Source organism: Dama dama, chromosome 20 (assembly GCF_033118175.1).
Source record: "Dama dama isolate Ldn47 chromosome 20, ASM3311817v1, whole genome shotgun sequence".
Lineage (NCBI taxonomy): Eukaryota > Metazoa > Chordata > Mammalia > Artiodactyla > Cervidae > Dama > Dama dama.
The window spans coordinates 50582717-50602749 of NC_083700.1; the positions used below are offsets into that span (position 1 = coordinate 50582717).

Consider the following 20033-nt stretch of genomic DNA (forward strand, 5'->3'; position numbering starts at 1 on the left):
CTACATGGCCAGCAGCCCAAATGAGCAAGTTTTCTTAGAACAGATTTCCGTGTTACTTATTAAGAAGTTATATTAAAAGCTGTATATCTCTAAAACTATCACATTTTTCTGTTTTACGAAAGAAATTTCTGTCTTAATAACCTTTAGTCATTTAGTGAATGAAGTAGACCAAGGAAAAAATTACAAAAAATACTTCTATATCCTTCATAATTATGAAGTCCTTTGAGGCTTCAGAATATTCACCCCTGCAGATTCTCCCTGCTTTAAAAATTTAATGTAATTTTTATGTGAAATAATTGTAATAGTTTTTAATACTCTATTTTCAGTCTGAATTTTTACTGTCTTGCAGTTAGAAACGCTGCTGTTTCCTGTCAAAACCTATGTTCATCAGACTGAACATGACAGTTTCCTGTTTTCTTATTAACTATACTGCGTTTTGTTTTATTCTTTATAAGTTGTGTCTTATCACTTTCCTTTTCAAATTACTAAATGCCTTCTTTGGTAAGCATTGCTTAATATGTGCAGAGAAATCCTTAAGTCCAATCTCTTTGTTGATAGTGAGAGTTTAAGATTTTGTTAACTTTTTTTAAGTTGTAATGTGTATATCAGAATGTCTTAACTATTCTTTAAATAAATTCTATATGTTTTTACTTTTTTTACTCTGTCTCTTAATGCATAACATGATGAAGCAGTCCACATCAGGTAAGAAATAGTACATTATTTGGGTCTTGTATATTAGTACTCCCATCTGTATGCTTACTAGTTTTCTCTTTCAGCATTTAAAAGGACCGGATGGATAATCATTGCCTGAGAATTTTTTCAAGAATCCTGCTGTCTTTTTAGTGTAGTTTATCAGCATTCTTATGTGCCTACCCTGGTCAAGCCAGAAAGCTCAGTTCTAGGATACACAAACGATTAAGAAATAATCCTCATCATTAGGGACTGACAGAAGAGGTAAAGTATTGTACAGCAACCAATCATACCATATTTTCCCAGATGGTACTGATTTTAAGTATTTAATTCCAGTGTTAAATCATATAATTTGGAAAAAAAAATCTATAAATAAAAACTCAGGGACTTCCCTGGCTGTCCAGTGGTAAAGACTCTATCCTTCCTCTGCAAGGGACACATGTTCAATCCCTGGTCAGGAAGCTAAGATCCCTGATGTCGTGCAGCATGGCCAATAATAATAAAAGCGCAAATATGCGTATATATATATATATGTGTGAATCACTACAGTATTAAAGTATTTATGCTTGTTGATTTATTTAAAATGCTATGAAAGTTATAAAAATGGTTTATAAAATGCTAAAATATTATTAAACTTAATATCAAAATAATACTAGAAAACAAAAGAAAATTTTTTTTAATGAAGCAATTTTTATTTTTTTGTCTTTATTATTATTGGATTATTTGGGAATTTTGTTCTGGTGAATGTAAATACTTTATTATCAAATTGGTCAAGTTACAGATAAATTTGGAAGCATATTTGAGAGGTTTTATTGATCACCTAGTCTTGGGATACAACTAAACAAATATTTGAAACTGAGAAACTTAATATGCATGATGGGAAATGTTTGTTTTTAGATTTATACTCCTCTTTGTTCCCTAAAGATTTTGAGGCAGTTTGCATGAATGTATATAATGCAAAAATAACCAAAAATTAGGTTAATTAAATATAATTATTTATAAATATGTAAATTGACACAGCTATGTCTGACTCTTTGCGACTCTTTGCGACTGAATACTGGGGTGGGTAGCCTTTCCCCTCTCCAGGGGATCTTTCCAACCCAGGGATCAAACCCATGTCTCCTGACTGCATTGCAGCAGATTCTTTACCAGCTGAGCTACAAGGGAAGCCCAGGAATACTGGAGTGGGTAGTCTATCCCTTCTCCAGAGGATTTTCCTAACCCAGGAATGAACTGGGGTCTCCTGCGTTGCAGGCAGTTTCTTCACCAACTGAGCTATCAGAGAAGCCCAGTTAAACCAAAGGAAATTGCCAGTACTTAACTTTCACTTACAAATATGGTGGTATCATATGGGTCAATCTAATAGTTAAAATAATTCTAATCTAATAGAATCAGAGTTATTATTAGCATGCAGAAATAACTACAGTATCAAAGTGGGCTGCATAAGTGGCCAGCGTAAAGCATGGAACATAATGTATTAAAGATTCATGTTGTCTAGTAAGACAAAACGAAACCAGTTATTACTTTTCCTGCTTCTTAACTTTTATTTCTTTTATGGATTCACATATGGTACTGGAAAATACACTGAACAGAAAAGTGTTAGGCTAAGTAAGTGCACTGTTATAATGGACTAAAATAGTGGAGTCCAGATGTATAACTAGTGATTGTCTGGTTAGAGCCAAAGGTAGAGTTTAGAAATACTAGCAGAAGAAAGAAAAAAAAAAAGAAGAATGAATGGCAGTTGCATGTCTTTTTAGCAATCTTCCATAGATATTATTTCTTGGACTTTTATTTAATAATAGACATTTTATTCTTAAAGTATCAGTTATATACAGAAAAATTCATGAATCCTAAGTGGTCCAGCTTGATATATTATTGCAAAAATAAATATGCTTATTTAACTTTCCACCAAGGTCAAGAACTAGAACCTTGCCAGCATTTCAAAGGTTTCTTTGTCACTCTCCCACTTACTGCCTAGTTTTTAACCTTATACTAATGGAATCATACAAATGAATTATTTTGGGCTTCACATATTTTGCTCATACTGTGAGATTTATCCATATTGTTCCATGTAGCAGTAAAAGTTCATTTTCATTACTGTATTATATCAATTATATGAATATACCATAACTTATTTACTCATTCTACTATTATTTCTATTTGGGGTTATTATGAATAAAATTGCTATGAAACCCCATTGTAAATGTTTTTTTAGTATATTATACTTACTTCTATTGTTCATATACTTAGGAATGGAAATGCTGAGTGACTTACTATTTATGGTTCAAACCAGGGCACTTTTGAGAATGAAAATAGTTTGTCCCAAGCAAACTGTAGTCTATGGTTATTTTAGGTGTAAGGTGTATAGGTGTTCAACTTTAGTAAATACTACCAAACCATGTTCAAAAATACTTTTACTGATTTACACTTATGCCATCAGTTTACAAGAATTACCACATTACCATGTGATTACAAGAATTACATGTCTCTGCTAATGTGATTGAACAGCTGAAAATTCAATGTAATTCAATGTTGTATTTTCTAATAAGAGCCTAGAATGAATTTAATCAGGGTGACCAGTTAAGGGAACATTAATTTGCATTGACAATCAATCTGGCAGAAGGTAAGGCAAAAGTTTTCTTTCAAAATTTAAAGAGCTTATGTTATAATACTTTGGGAAATGATTTGGCAGCTTATTAGAGCTTAATAATACAGTGATCCAACTTAATAATACAGTGACCCAGCAGTTATACTCCTGGGTGTATTCAAGAGAAGTGAGTGCTTATACTCACTAAAAAACATATTTAAGAATGTTCCTAGCAGCTTTATATGCAGTAGGCTGGAGACAGCCCCAAAGCCATTAACAGTAGAATGGATATTTAAATTACGACATAGTTAAATTCACATAGTGGAATACTACATGGCACTGAAAAAGAGTGAACAACTGCTATACATGCGAACATGGATGAATCTCACAAACATAATGTTGAGTAACAGGAGCCAGACACAAATGAGTACATGCCATATGTTTCTTTGTTTAAGTCTGAGAACAGGCAAAATATTCTGTGGGGTTAGATGTCAGAGTAGTGGCTACCTTGAAGGAAATGTAGGGTAATCACCCAGATAAGAGAGGACACAAGGGGGCCTCCCAGGGTGCCGGGAGCATTCTATATCTTGATCCAGATGGTAGTTACATGGACGTGTACATGAGTAAAGATTTATTTGTCTGTACACTTAAAATCTGTGTACTTTACTGTGTTTTATTTTACTTTTTAAAGAACATGAGCCTAAACATTGTCTTAAAACAGAAATACTCTCAAAATTTGCTCAAGCAGTTCTGACGTTATAGACAAATATGGTCATAGACAGATATCACAGAACATCTCATTTTTTTAAAAATTGATAGACTTTATTTTGGGAAACAGGTTTCCAGAAAAATTGAGCAGAAAGTGCGGAGAGAAACCCCCTCAGCACCTTCCCACAATTACCCCCAGGAACGTCTCATGTTAGTGTCATACATAAGCTAATATTGACAGATTAACTAAAGTCTGTTTTTACATTAGGATCCGCTCTTTGTGTTGTACATTCTGTGGGTTTTTATAAATGTACAAGTTATGATGACTTGTAACTGCCATTACTGTGTCATACAGAATAATTCACTGCCTAACAGTCCCCTGTGCCTTACCTATTCATTCTTCTCTCTATCCCTTTTAACCTCTGACAACCACTGGTCTACTTACTGTCTCTACAATTTTGCCTTTTCCAAAATGTTGTATAGTTGGAATTATACAGTATTTAGCTTCTTCAGATTGACTGCTTTGACTTAGCAGTAGGCACTTAAGATATTTCCATGTTGCTCCTCCAACCCCAGCACCCCTAACAGCCTAATATTAAACTGCTTAGCAGTTCTTAAGACCTCTCTTTGGCCTGCATACTTTTATACATGCTTCATCTCTTTAATGGAGCCTTTCAAATGTGTGACACCATGAAATACTGTTTAACCAGAAAGAATTATTGGTACAGATTCAATCATTTGGGAAGAAACCTGGATCCTACTTAAAGATTTGGAAAGGATTCACTCTTTCAAAAGGTATATTCTGTGTGTGTGTGTGTGTGGGTGTGTGTGTGTGTGGGTGTGTGTGTGTGTGTGTGTGTGTGTGTTAAAGCTCCTGAGTTTCCTTGGAGGCCTCTCCTCCAGAGTGGAAACCAAAGGCCTGGAAAATCTTATTTTTAACAAGTTTCCAAGGTAGTTTTATCAGGGAAGTTTGGAAAATAATGCTTTGGGGAGGATTTGTTTGCTTTTCTGGCTCTAGTTATTAATATTTTAAGCAGATTTATTGAGGCATAACTTACATATCATAAAGTTCTTCCATTTTAAGTGTAAAATTCAATAGCTTTTAGTGTATTTACAGAGTTGTGTGACAATAACCACAATCTAATTTTAGAATATTTCTGTCACCCCAAAAAGAAACCTCATGTCCACTTTCAACCATTGTCTTTCTCCTCCCCTCTTCCCTAGTCATAGGCAGTCACTAATCTACTTTGTCTCTGTGGACTTGCCTATTCTGGACTCTTTGTATAGATGGAATCACGTAATATGTTGTCTTTTGTATTGGCTTTGACTCAGGTTAATGTTTTTGAGGTTCATTCATGTATCGTTACTTCATTCCTTTTTACTGCCTTTCAATTGTACAGAACAGTGTCTTGTGATTATTTTACCTGCATACATTTATTCAAATGATTGTCTTAGTTTTTTTCATTTTATTGGTGCGTTCTCTTATGTTTAACTCTCCTCTTGTTGTTCAGTCGCTAAGTCATGTCTGACTCTTTGCTACCCCAGCAGCATGCCAAGCTTCCCTGTCCTCCACTGTCTCCCAGAGTTTGCTCAAGTTCATGTACATTGAGTCAGTGATGCTATCTAACTATCTCATTCTCTCCTGCCCTCTTCTCCTTTTGCCTTCAATCTTTTCCAGCATCAAGGTCTTTTACAATGAGTTGGCTCTTCGCATCAGATGGCCAAAGTATTGAAGCTTCAGCTTTAGCATCATTCCTTCCAGTGAATATTCAGGGTTGATTTCCTTTAGGATTGGTTAGTTTGATCTCCTTGCTGTCCAGGGGATCTCAGACAGTGCAAACACTCCTCTAATACAGTGCAAAGCTCCTGTTATCTGTTAGTCTCTTCTTTCAGTTTGTGTACTGTTAATTTTACCTTTGTTTTAAAAATTCATCTTTGTCTTTGCATGGTTTGACAGCTTATTCCTTTTATTTATTTACTTATTTATTTATTTATTTGGCCACACTGTGTTTTAGTTGTGGCACATGGGATCTTTGTTGTGGGTGTGGGATCTTTAGTTGCAGCATGCAGACTCTTAGTTGTGGCCTTAGTTCCCTGACCAGGGATCAAACCCAGGCCCCCTGCATTGGGAGTGTGGAGTCTTAGCCACTTGACCACCCAGAAAGTCCCTGATTTCACCTTCCTGAAGAAATCTTTCCTCTGGCCTGCTGGTCTACTTCAAAGGATGTCATCATGTATAGGTGGAGGCCTCCTGCATAGCTGTCATCATGGGAACTTTCTTTGTTATCCTAGGGATTCCTTTTGCCTCACTTCTGCATTAGACTTCCTTTTTCCTGGATCAAAAATAAAAGCATGTCTTTCTTGGTGTACTTCATTTTGGCGGACATATTACCTTTCTGGGGGAAAAAAGATGGGAGATAAACTATAAAAAAGATTTATCTGATTTTGGTTCTCATGATTGACCCCAGATGTTAAGTCCTTGAAGCTTTTAGCTCATACTTTAGCCTCACATTTAATTGATAGTTTGTATGGGTATAAAAATTTTGTTAAGATAATTTTTTAAAATATCAGTTAGAAATTTTTTTCTCAGAATTTTGACGGCACTAATCTATTGTCTAATACCGTTCTGATTCTTAATCTTTAATGTAAAATTTGTTGGTTTGGGCTGGATACTTTTTCTTTTCTTTGTTCCCAGTGTCCTGAAATTTCATTGTGATATACTGTGATATAGGTTTACTTTTAAACCATTGTCTTAGACACTTGACAGGCTTTCTCAATATCAAAGCTCATATCTTTCAGGTCAGAGAAATTTAAGTCTTAAAACCCCTTTTTAGAATATCACTTTTTCTTTTTACATGGATGCAGTGTCTTCAGAAGCAATGAGTAATGCTTTTTTTTTTTTTTTTTTTAGTTTTTTTCTCCCCAAATAGTCTGCCTTTTTTATGGTTTCTCTTAAATGCTTTCCTTAAATGTCTGATAATATTTGACTCTCTACTCAGACTTAAGACTAAAGAACTTTAAAACCTGACAGGAAGGTCTGAATGCCTGGGTAGGATGCATTGACTAAAACCACCATTGTATCATGATCCTGCTGAGATCCTTCTTTGAGGAATTCAAAGATTTCTCAGAAAGAATCACTTTACATACAATTCCAGAGAGTCCTGGTGCCTTTCTTTCCTTGTGAAATCTCAGAAGTACTTTGAGGCACATTCGTTGCCTTTAGAACTCTATGTCTAATTTCACCTGGAAAAATAATACTCTTTTCCATGATATGAGTGCATTGTTGGCATTTCACAATTGAAAGTTTTTGTCTTTGCTTTTAGTATTGTGAAGATATTCCTATAGTTTTTATAAAATTAGAAGACGGTGGGTCTCAAAAAGGTACATTCAAGAATATATGTGTACTTTTCAAGACAAGAGTCAGTAGCTTTTATCAATAGGTTCTTTATCCTGTGAATGACCCCCAAAATAATGTCAGACAAAACCAAACAAAAGAAAAAAGTGACATGTTGTGTAAAGGGTGGTCCTTACCCTTGAATGTACATCAAAATTATTCAGCTTTTTGAGCATCTACATTTCTAGACTCTACTCTTATATCAGGAAAAAGTTTCAGGAAAAGATACTTCAATAGACTACTCCTTGTTTCAACCACCAGATGGTAGAATCGGCCCAAAACGGCTTGGTTGTACTACTGAAAGATGGTGTCCATTTGTATATACCAGATACACACACAGGCAGGTAGATGTTCATAGTTCAGCAGCACTTTTGTCCTGAATAAATGATAGTTCCATTTTGGGTAACTCAACTCCTTTCTGAGTCAGCCTCATTTGGTTTGAACAGAGGATCTGCCGCAGTGATCCTCTAACTGAGCATGTCAATATCTCCTGAAGTGCTTTTAAAATATATAAGTTCTGGATTTTAACACTGTGGATTTAGGTTCATTAAATGATGCTGATGATCAGTGGGCCATATTTTGAGATATGCTAATCTAAATTTGCAACCAATATTATCCCTGTAAGTTTTTGTAGCAGGGTTGGGTTGAGAAGGTTAGTTGTCTGCTTTCTGTTGTTTTTTAAATATAATTAGTTCCTAGAAGTCTAATAAAAAGGGTGAGCAGTACAGTTCTTAGACACAGACAGCAAAAGCAGTACTTTAGAAGGCCCAGCTCTGGGCTTCTCCCAGGCAGATTCCTTTTCAGAGGATGTGGAGTCCCAGAGGACATCCCTGAAAGTGGAAGTGTTAGTCGCTCAGTTATGTCCAGCTCTTTGGGACCCCATGGACTGTAGCCCTCCAGGCTCCCTTGTCCATGGAATTCTCCAGGCAGGAATACTGGAGTAGGTTGCCATCCCCTTCTTCAGGAGATCTTCCTGACCCAGGGATCAAACCCAGGTCTCCTGCAGTGCAGGCAGATTCTTTACCATCTGAGCCACCTTGAAGTCTAACCCATTTGAGACCACACTTTGGGTACTCAGTACCCTGGAATTCCTTGCCCAGATGTTTACTTTCAGGGCCTGCATAGGCCTCTACCCTCTCAGAACCAATATGCACACTCCTAGGTCCAGGGGATAACTAGATAGCTTCAGTTTTATCAAATAGTCCCTTACCTTCAGATTTTTCATCTCTCCACCAAAAACTTTCTCTATGCCTTTGCTAATCTATGTTCAGTTTAGTCACTCAGTCATGTCTGACTCTTTGCGACCCCATGAACTGCAGCACGCCAGGCCTCCCTGTCCATCAACAACTCCCGGAGTCTACTCAGACTCAATGTCCATCTAGTCGGTGATGCCATCCAGCCATCTCATCCTCTGTCGTCCCCTTCTTCTCCTGCCCCTAATCCCTCCCAGCTTCAGGGTCTTTTCCAATCATTCAACTCTTTGCATGAGGTGGCCAAAGTATTAGAGTTTCAGCTTCGGCATCAGTCCTTCCAATGAACACCCAGGACTTATCTCCTTTAGGATGGACTGGTTGGATCTCCTTGCAGTCCAAGGGACTCTCAAGAGTCTTCTCCAACACCACAGTTCAAAAGCATCAATTCTTCGGCGCTGAGCCTTCTTCACAGTCCAACTCTCACATCCATACATGACCACTGGAAAAACCATAGCCTTGACCAGACGGACCTTTGTTGGCAAAGTAATGTCTCTGCTCTTTAACATGCTATCTAGGTTGGCAATTATCAAATAAGAAAGCATTTTTTAAATTGTATCTCTGATGTTGAAGAAATGACCCTTCTGTCTATAGTTTTATTTCATATAATATTGAGGTCAATGATTACATTTGATATGAGGCTGCAGTGTTTTAATTGCAGAAAATTTTGTTAGAACAAAGAAAAGCTACAGCTTTCCCAACAATTGGGAAGTTTTAGTTCCTCTGCCACAATCCTCCTTTATAGCCAGGAAGAAGGAGGACACGTGCTCTATATTATTTCTTCAAAAGGGTCTGGGGACAAGAGAAAGGAAGAGATTAACTGACTTAATTTTATATTTGGAGCTATAAATCATGTTGCAATTCAGTGATAGGATATTGCATCAGAGCATGGCAGTTGTAGTAATGCAGTGGGTATCACAACCACGGGGAGGTCTTTGTGGTGCTCTATGCCCTTTCCCTGGAGATTCAACTCGAAGTTTATCTCCTTTGTGCTATGCCAAAGAGGAAGGTTTTACTTCAGTTACATAGTAACTCACAGTGATGTTCTCTTAGCCTAGGGCACAGGAATTTCTTAATGTCTGAGCTTTCCCTGAGGCAGACATTGCTGTGTTGAGCCCCAGCATCCTTCTTGTTTCCCATTGTCACATACCAACAGAGATTTACTAGGGTTTCTTCATTTCTTCCGGGATGTCTATCAAGAAAGCTAGGAGGTGTTATGCCAAAGCTGTAATGTCTTGACTCTCAGAACCGTTAGTTTTGAAAGTGTATGTAATATTTCCTGACTATTTCACATTGCTTTTATCTCAAGATTTGAAAGATAGTTAGTGACCAGGAATTTGTCCCTAAAGAACAAATATTGCAGGTTGATAATACTGATAAGGGCAAGAGATATGAAGTGTATTTTTAGCAAATTCTTGATAGTCAAAGTAGATTTGGGTGGTTATTTGTTTTTATTGTTTTAGATTTTTAAAAAAATCTATTGTAGGAGAAAATTCATGATGAATGAGAGAAATTAAACAAGTGATAATATCAAGATTAAATTTTATATTTTTGAAACAAATTCTTGAAAAGAATTTGATGTCTTAATTATATGGTAGTGGACATGATAGTATCTATTGAGGAGGGGTTGGGAATTTGAAGAAACAGGCAAAGAAGGGGCAGATGAAAAGAAAATCACTCTCAATACTGATAAAACTGGTTTGGGAGAATGTGGTTTTTGATGTATGACAACAGTGGGTTTTTCAGTATTGAACTTTAGAGTTTGTCTGACTTGCCCACCCAGTAATAGGTAGCATTTGATCTCCATAGCCCTTCCCACACAAGAGTATGGCCCTGTAAGACTCCAGGGATGGAGAAGCAGAACCTGGTTCCCAAGGATGGAAGGAGAGGGAAAAGAGCTGAGCAGTACTTGCCATCCCTCTCCCCTACCCCTTAGTGAGAGAAGTCACTCTTTCTCCCTGGGAAGAATAGGGGAGAGAAGACAAAAATATTATACGTTCCCTCTACACAGAAGAACATATGATGGTGGGAAGAAAGCATCTCTGTTCTCACTGAGTGATAATGGTATGGTGGTCTTTAGGCTGTTTTAACAGGATGGAGACTCAGCAAATGTTTTTGATTTGTAAACCATTATCATCATCATCATTCACAAAATTAAGGAGACATGCTCTAAGACAGGCTGTGTGATAGTTCAGAGTATTGTCTTTATTAAGTTCATTTCTTCTACAGAGGTGCACTGAAATATTTACAGATGAACTGATAGGATGAGATTTACCTCAAAATAATCAGTAACATGAGAAGTATATTGTAACAAGATTGTCCATGATGTGTTAGATGTTGAAATTAATGATGGGTACATGAGGTTTATGTTATTTCTAATATAGCAGAGGTTCATTTTGAATCTAAACTTGACTGTTAGTTGTGTGTTCTCAGGAAGCTATACCACCTGAGTCTCTTATTTCCTAATCTCTAAAATGAAGACAGTAAAATCAACCACATAGGATTGTTGTAATGATTTCACTAAAAATAAATTATGTGCCCATTGCATGACATTTAAGAGTCACTAAAAAATGTGATAGTTACTATTTATATCCATAAATTGAAAAAAGACCAAGATATCTTCTTGCTTAAATATGAAATGTTTGCTTTCTTGGAGTGTGTGTATTTCCCCAAGTTGAGTATATTAACTTGGATTTTGTTTTGACAGCTCAGGTGCCTAAAAGGCCAGAGAGGCTTCTCCAGCCAACCCCCTTTTGATGGAATCCACATCGTCAACCATTTAATAGGAGATGATGAATCATTCCATTCCTCTGATGAAGAGTTTATAGATAATTCCTTACAGGAAAGTGGCATTGGTTTCCCTTTGCACAGAAAATCTGGTCCAATGTCTTTGGACCCCACAATGGCAGATGGTAGTGAAAGCGAAGCAGAAGACAGTGCGCTGGGGACCAGAGAGGGCAGTCAAGTGGCTCAAAAGGAGCAGCCCCTGAGAAGAGCGTCGTACTCAACCACTGTCTGACCATCACTGTGACCTAGACTGTGGGTTTTTTTTAAGGGATCAGTTATCATGACTAAGGGTTTTGGGAACATATCTGTTTCATATGTATATGTGTGTGTGTATATATATAAATATATATTTTACAGTCTTATCTGCCTTTTTATCTTTGCCAAATCTTCACCACTGACTTACCATTGCCATAAAGTAGAATGGAATATGGTTAATGGGAAGAACGAGGTTCTAACAGTATTACTAAATATTAACATTTCTTGTTTAGAAAATGCAATTATATCTATATGTGGGGAACCATTCTGAAGTTCAGAACTATGGAAAATTGAATTTTCTTCAGACAAAGTGTTCTCGTGCAATATTTTATGCTCAGTGAACAAATTGTATATTTATATTTATCAATTTGTTTTCAGAGCAGCTGTCTACACACATTTAACCAAGGCATATATCTGAGTTATCTTGGTATTTTGTGTTTGGAAACTTCTTTTTTTTTTTTTTTTTTTCAACTAAAATTACTGCTTTATTAGTGGGCCATTGAAAATTCCCAAATACAAAGCCTTTTTTCGCATAATTTTATAAACACAAGTTAATGGTTGTCTTAAGAATTTTAAGTTTTGTTTTAATTTCAAATTTTTATGTGCATATGATGCTTCCATGTGTTGCCTACCAGAGTACTAGTTAACTACAAATACATTGGGTTTTTGTACATATTTATAAATCTGTACCACCCAACACTGAACATTTTATATGGAGAATGTACTTGTTGAAAAATGACTGCCTTCAGCATTATAACTGGACCTCTGTAAATAATAGGTTAAAGAAAATTGAAAATAAAACCAAACACTAATATTGCAATAGCTTTTAGTATTTTGCTTATTAGCATTCAACACTAGCAGATTCATAACTGATGCTTATTCAAAGACACTATTGGTGAAATCTTTTACTTCATGTGTATGTAACTACTAAATTTTTCTTGATTAGAGAGGTTATAGCAGGCATCACTTAGTGCTAATATTCTACTTAATATAATTTAAGCAATGGACTGAGGTCCACGATGCACAACAATTATATCTGCAAATAATCTGTGAATATTATCTTCAGATTCTCTAGTTACTGATCTATAGATGAAGCAAGCCATATGAATCCGTTCCTACCAGTTCTTTATCATCTAGATTTTTTTTTTTAACCCTAGAAAACTGATGCCTGTCATTGATAAATTAGAGGAAACACCCAAACTACATTTCCACTATGGAAAGACTCCAGAAATGTGTTGGCTGGATGCTTTCTACTCTTAATTTTCCTCAGCAGCTTATGAAAAGAAAATAATCCTCAAGAATTTAAGAGGAAGGCAGAATTCAGTAAATACAGAGGTAAATTTTGTACAATGTGTTGCATGCAGGAAAAAAAATACATGATAAAAGAGAGTAGAAGAGACAAAAATAGTTTTCTAAAACAAGGAGGTAAGCCTTATGGTACATTGTAAGCAAAGCTTTCCCAGCAAGCCCTTTGTAAGCAAGCTCTTGAGAGAAAAGATTGAAAAGATGCCTCCTGTGTCCATAGCTCCAGGCTAAATTCTAGTCGTTAAGTAATTTACCTGTGGCCACAAATTAGTAAATATCAGCGCTTAAGTTTTAATCCAGATTGCTCATCAGAGTGTTTGAAAGATCGCTCCAAAGCATTTGAAAAGGCTCAGCTAAATGAATTTATCAATTCCCTGCTTTTCTGGCAATTAATGTGATTTAAATAAATTTGATTTAAACTGTTTCCTGGATATATTACAGATATATATATATCTATATGTATAGATATGTGAGTATCAGCATTCATAAGCTGCATGAAGCTTTTGAATGTAGGTACTACTAGAATTGTCTGACTGGTGCCTTTGGGATTCTCTTTTTGGGTTCATTGCTGTCATTCTTGAGGTTGTTGATGCCCAAGTGAAGTGAGATGATTTATGGCCACATGATAGCTTTGTCCCCCACATCAAGAAATCTGAATGGTCCAGCCCATAAGCTAGTTCCAGCCAACAGCCTATTTTTACATGACCCACAAGCTAAGAATGATTTTTATATTTTTAAAGAGTTGAGGGGAAAAAAAAATCACATGAAAATCATATGACCTTCAAATTTCAGTGTCAATAAAGTTTTATTAGAGCATACCCACGCTGCTGCATTTGCATATTGTCTGTTACTGCTTTTGTGCTACAGTAGCAGAGTAGAGTAGCTTAAAATATCTGTCTGTCACTTTAGAGAAAGTTTGCGGATTTTAATTTAGATACTGTAGGTTTACCTCTTCAGTTTGTCTCAAGTAGAAGATTTGCTTTTGCTATTGAGCTAATGGTTTGGACCTAAAATTTCCTGGTGGATCCTATACTTAAAACTATTCAAAATGGAGAGGGTGCCAGCTATTTTAGATTATGAAGTGTTTGAAGACATAGAAAATTCGGAAGGATATCTATGCCTTTGGAAATGGAGGAAAAAAGGAAAGAATTCCAGAATCTTGGCACCATTCTGTAAAGCATGCATCATTGACCTTTAGGGTATGCTTCATTGAGTCAGTGTTATAATTTGACTTTAAAAGTATGAACATCCTTTTAGAATCATGTTTCAATTCTAAACTTTGAAAGATATCCTTAGAGAATTTCCTAAGTACTGTTTCTGGTTAGGAATTAGTTGTTAAGTAAACTTTAATCTGTTGGGACTCTTGTAATTTGAATAATGAAAAACTAAAAACAACAATCTTTTCTTTCAAGATTTTTTATTCAGATACTTCTTAGAAGGGTTTAAAATCTTCCTGGCCTTTAGGATGTAATAGGATAACTTGCTCCCTTGGAATAGATTATTTCTGGTGTCATTGTTATCCTGGGTTGAAATGCTGAGAAGAGGTTACAAGTCACTTGAATAAAGTGAAAATTACATTGAGGTGATTAAGCAGAGACCTTACAGACCAAGAAAAGATTTCAATAGGCTATTAAAAAATAAGTGGAAAAAATTTTTGTTCCTGGAAAAATATGTTGAAGATATAACTACATGATTTCTACCCTTTTTGTTGATAGGGTTAAGCATTCAGTGTTTGATGACTAACTGAGACATCAAGTCCCAACCAACTGGCTGGATATATGGGGAAGGAAAAAAAAAACTTTTTCTTAGCTCTGAATGCAGCTTGTTACTCTCCAGATAGTGCCTTTGATTGAAAACAAGGTCTAGACATTTTTAAGTATTTTATTTCTGACGTCATTAGAAATGACATGGTTCCTCATGCTTCTTTTTCTTTACATAATGCACTATAATGTTCAGATTTAAAGTAAAATGAGTATATGAATTGTGTTTTAATACAGCCCTTTCACGGCCAGCTTGATTTTTGTATAAGTACTAGGCATCAACAGCTAACGTTTCATTAAGTCAGTGATTTACTTTGTTACAACAATGAACTTTAGCCTGAAAGTTATTGCTGCTCTGTCATTAATGAAACAATAAGTTTTTTAGTTAATTTAATTCATTCTACTGAAATTAAATTTTCTGATTAAAAATGGAGTGAATGCTATTTATAATCCAAGTTTTTACATTACATCCATTGATCTGCCTATACCTTCTTTTCATTCCAAAGAAGAGAAGATAGAATAATACATTAAATATACTATAGAGATGCAAGATTACTATAATGTATTTCATTTTACTGTTGGAATTTCTTATTGTAACATTATATGATAACCTGAAATGTTTACTTGTGCCTTTGCTTTAAACAATTAAAGTTTTCCATTTTATAAGAATTTCTGTTTCCTTAAACTATTCAACTTAAAAGGGAGTAGACATCAAAGGTCTGTCTAAAAATTTATAGCCTAACATCAGGTATTCATGAGTGAGGCCTGTGTTCTCTGGGTATAGGGACCATATCCACCTGGTCCACCCATGTGTAACTAGTGCTAAACAGAGAGCCTGGTATATATTTTTCCATAATGAAAGCCTAAAATACCCGGATTTGTTATTTCCTTCAGAAACATTGTTATTTTTTGAAGATTGTAATGGCAGTATTTTTATCTCACATTGTGTTTTAGGTTATTTGATAGTAACTGATTCAATAAATATATTTAAATATATAATTTGAATATATATACAGAGGTAATTATAAAAAGAAATGTATGCCTTCTGCATCATTACAATGTTCAGTTCAGTTCAGTTGCTCAGTCGTGTCCGACTCTTTGTGACCCCATGAATCGCAGCACGCCAGGCCTCCCTGTCCATCAACAACTCCCGGAGTTTACTCAAACTCATGTCCATCGAGTCGGTGATGCCATCCAGCCGTCTCATCCTCTGTCGTCCCCTTCTCTTCCTGCCCCCAATCTCTCCCAGCATCAGGGTCTTTTCCAATGAGTCAATTCCTCGCATGAGGTGGCCAAAGTATTAGAGTTTCAGCTTCAGCATCAGTCCTTCCAATGAACACCCAGGACTGATTTCCTTTAGGATGGACTGGTTGGATCTCCTTGCAGTCCAAGGGACTCTCAAGAGTCTTCTCCAACACCACAGTTCAAAAGCATCAATTTTTCAGCGCTCAGCTTTCTTCACAGTCTAACTCTCACATCCATACATGACCACTGGAAAAACCATAGCCTTGACCAGACGGACCTTTGTTGGCAAAGTAATGTCTCTGCTTTTTAATACGCTATCTAGGTTGGTCATAACTTTCCTTCTAAGGAGTAAGCGTCTTTTAATTTCATGGCTACAGTCACCATCTGCAGTGATTTTGTATCATTTAATTCAGAAGCAGTAGTTCATTGTGTATGCTGCTTTATTCCCAAAAGGATTTAAGGCACTTCACAAGGGTGCCTGAACTATGACAGGATAATTATAATCCAGGATTTCTTACCTTGGCACTGTTGACAGTTGGGGCCAAGTTGTTGCAAGTGGCTGTCCAGTACCTCATCAGATGTTTGTCAGCACCCCTAAGCTCTATGCACTAAGTGTCATAGCTCCCCCTCCTTCAGTCATGAGGACCTAAAATGTCTCCAGTTGCCAAAAGCTGGGTGGACTGAGAATGAAAATCACCCCTGGTTGAAAATCTCTGGTATATATTTAGAAGTGAGTCAGAAAACAAAAAGCCACTGGGACCAAAACTAAAAATATTTGCACCTATTGAAGATGGATAACAAATTTGACTGTTTCTAGTAGCCAATGAGAAAAGTAAAACCTGAACCACAGTGAGATGTCTCTTCACACTTACAATGGCTATGAAGACACACACTAACAAGTGTTGGTTAGGGTATGGGAAAATTGGAACGCTTGTCCATTGCTGCTGGAAATGTAAAATGGTGCAACCGTTGTGGGAAGGTTTTGTCAGTTCCTCAGAAAAGCTAAACACAGACTTACCATATGATCCAGCAATTCCACTTCTAGATAAATACCCAAAATAAGGCCTCAAACATACTTGTACAACAGTGTTTATAACATCATTTTCACAATAGCAAGAAGGTAGAAGCAACAAATGACAACAGATGAGTGGGTAAATAAAATGTATACACACATGTAATGGAATATTATTCAACTATAATAAGGAATGAATTTTTTTTTAATGCCATATCTTGTGACTTGCTGGATCTTAGTTCCCCACCTAGGAATTGAACCTGGGCCCCAGCAGTGAAAGCACCCAACCACTGGACCACCAGGGAAAATCCTAGGAATGGAATTCTGATACGTGCTACAATATAGATGAACCTTGAAAAATGCTAAGTGAAATAAGCCAGACACATAGTGTATTTCCACTAATCCAAAGTACCCAGAGTAGCAGATTTATAGACATACATACAAGTATTTCTGTACTTGGCCAACATGTCTAATGTGTAGACATCAACCATGGGATGGGGGAAAGGGGAGTCATTGTTTAATGGATACAGATCTTCTGTTTGGGATGATGAGAAAGTGCTGGAAATGAATAGTGGTGATAGTTGCACAACACTGCATGTATTTAATGCTACTAAATTGTACACTTAAAAATGGGTGACATAGGGACTTCCCTGGTAGCGCAGTGGATAAGAATCCCCCTGCCAGCTCAGGGGACACCAGTTTGATCCCTGGTCTGGGAAGATTCCACATGTCACAGAACAACGAAGCCTGTGTGCCACCGCTGCTGTACTCCAAAGCCGGTGAGCCGCAAGTACTAAGCCTGTGTGCCAGAAGTACTGACGCCTGTATGTGGAGAGCCTGTGCTCCTCAACAGGAGAAGCCACTGCAATGAGAAGCTCGCACACCGCAATGGAGAGTAGCCCCAGTTCTCCGGAACTAGAGAGAGCCCACACAAAGCAAGGAGAAGATCCAGCACATCCAAAAATAAATAATTTTTTTTTAATGGTTGAAATAGTTTTTTAAAAATAGGCATGCTGAGGACTTACAGTTGGCTTATAAGTTAAATATGTTCAAGTGAGGATATATAGGAGGGAAGAAACCTAAAACCTTAGAGTCGTAAGATTTGCAATGCCCATGAAGTAAATAGTTTTTTAGGTGTAGAGTTCTGACACTAGACTGTGACTCAAGCTTTGCGTTGATGAAACCTGGACAAGTCACAGAACTTGGTGGCTTCCTTGCTGCTCCTGGGTCACCAGACTCCCGGGTCCTTTCCCTTCCTGCAATGGCCGTTGGCCACATCCCACAGTCCTCACTTCCTATCTCCATTTGAACTCTGTTCACGTATCAGCTGCGTAGGAGGCCTCTTCTGACCCTTCCTTTCTAAAAGCCCCTTCCCAGCTTTATTTTTCTCCATTGCGTTGATAACTATCTACGTATTTTATATTCATTTGTTTTTATTCATCTGCCCACACTAGAATGCAAGCTTTATGATTTTTGTCCCTATCCCCAGTATTCAGGACGACATCTTAGCTCACGATACATGGTTATTGAGTGAGTGAATGAACAGTTGAATAAATCACTGTACCTCTGTTTGTTCACTGTTGAAATGGGATAACATCTGCAAAATACGAGTGTCAGTGGAAAACCCAGAATCTCAGTGCACCCAGCCTGACTTCAGAGTCCTCTAATTACTCAATAACTGCTTCAGCAAAAGACATCCACCAGCACTGTTGAGGAGGCAGAACCAGACCACCTCTGGTCCTCACACATGGTAGGAGAGATAGAAAAGTACAGATACAGTGCTGTTGGAGTCCGGAGATTACGTCCGACTTGCGGGAAAGGGCCTGCTTCATACCCCTTCCTCACTCTCTACCATCTGAAATCCCCACCCAGCACCAGGGCCGGGCCCGTGATCCCTGCAACTACTGCGAGTCCCATCGGCTCCCGTCCAGTGACTTACTCTCCCCCAAGCACTAAGGTCTCCTGATCGGGGACTTTGGCTTCATCTCTTCTGCACTCTAGACTTTACCAAGGATGTCTAGAAATGAAGAATCGTAAGCCAGAGTGGGGGATTTCAGGCCCAGAGTATTTTTTTATATCCTGAGTTGACTCTTACAAACTAGCGACTGCTGCAAGGGATCTTCTCAGGCTGTCCTCAGAAAAAGGAAGAGCAGGGCCAGGTGGAAGGAGCCTGGTTGACTTTCAAGATGTTTCTCTGATTTTTTTTTTTAAAGGAAATGCATACTGAACACATGAGAGACTCCAAGGCTGAGAGATGCCGTGGCAGTTGAGATGCACCTGGGAGCGCCTAACTGCTCCTGCCTCTGCCACAGCGGGTGGGCCAGGCAGCCCCTGCCCACAGCCCTCCTCAGCAGACGGACCAGAGCCGCCCAGCAAGTCTCAGCTCCCTGTCTCCTCTCCTGCCAAGGACTCTTCTTTCTCTCCAGGCGAAGGCTGTCCTGGTCTCTGGTGTCTCCTCTGTCGTGCTCACCCAGGTCTGGTCTAGGGGACCCTCCTTGGTGTTCACTGTACTTCTATCTTCAAGGCACAGTTGTGTGTGGACCTGCCTAACCCCAGCCAGGCCGATGCTTCTCTGTGGGTAGAAGAGCCAACAGCTGTTCCCCAGAGCCTTGCACTGTCTCTCTGTTTTGTACGTCTAGAAGTCCAGCTTCCTCTATCCTTGGGCCTGGCACTCAGGACTGGGCCAACTACACTCCATTTACAAAGAGAGTTTTAAAACTTTTGGTGCATGAATAAACATTTGTCTCCGCAGCCTTCTCACAACAGATAAACTTCTGGTCAGGCTTAGGCTGTCAGTTTAAAGCCATCTCTGAGCCACTTACCTCCCCCTGCCTCATCACCCCACTGAGCGACTGCCAGAACTGCAGAAGCCAGCTCCCAATAGAGGAGGTGGAAACCCCAATGGCGAAGAGTCGTGATGGTCAGCATAAATTTATAAAGAAAAGTGTCAGGCATTTCCCCCCCCAATTAATGCCCAGTCAATTCAAAGGTGAAGGCCAGGTCCAGCTCTGCCCTCTTCCAGCAAACTGCCTTCCAGCTG

General features: G+C 37.8%; 1 protein-coding gene across 7 annotated transcripts in view; it reads left to right on the forward strand.

Moving 5' to 3' along the window:
- The window catches only part of EVI5 (ecotropic viral integration site 5), a 228958-nt gene extending 209680 nt beyond the window's left edge, over window positions 1-19278 (forward strand). For 6 of the 7 annotated variants that reach the window (XM_061121370.1, XM_061121369.1, XM_061121371.1 and 3 more), the window contains one exon: window positions 11337-14416. In XM_061121370.1, the coding sequence (XP_060977353.1) occupies window positions 11337-11648 (312 nt within the window). In that variant the 3' untranslated portion in view covers window positions 11649-14416. Of the gene's footprint in view, window positions 1-11336; window positions 14417-19206 lie in introns of those variants that run through there. The other variant, XM_061121374.1, reaches the window with a different exon arrangement.
- Window positions 19279-20033: the final 755 nt, after the last annotated feature.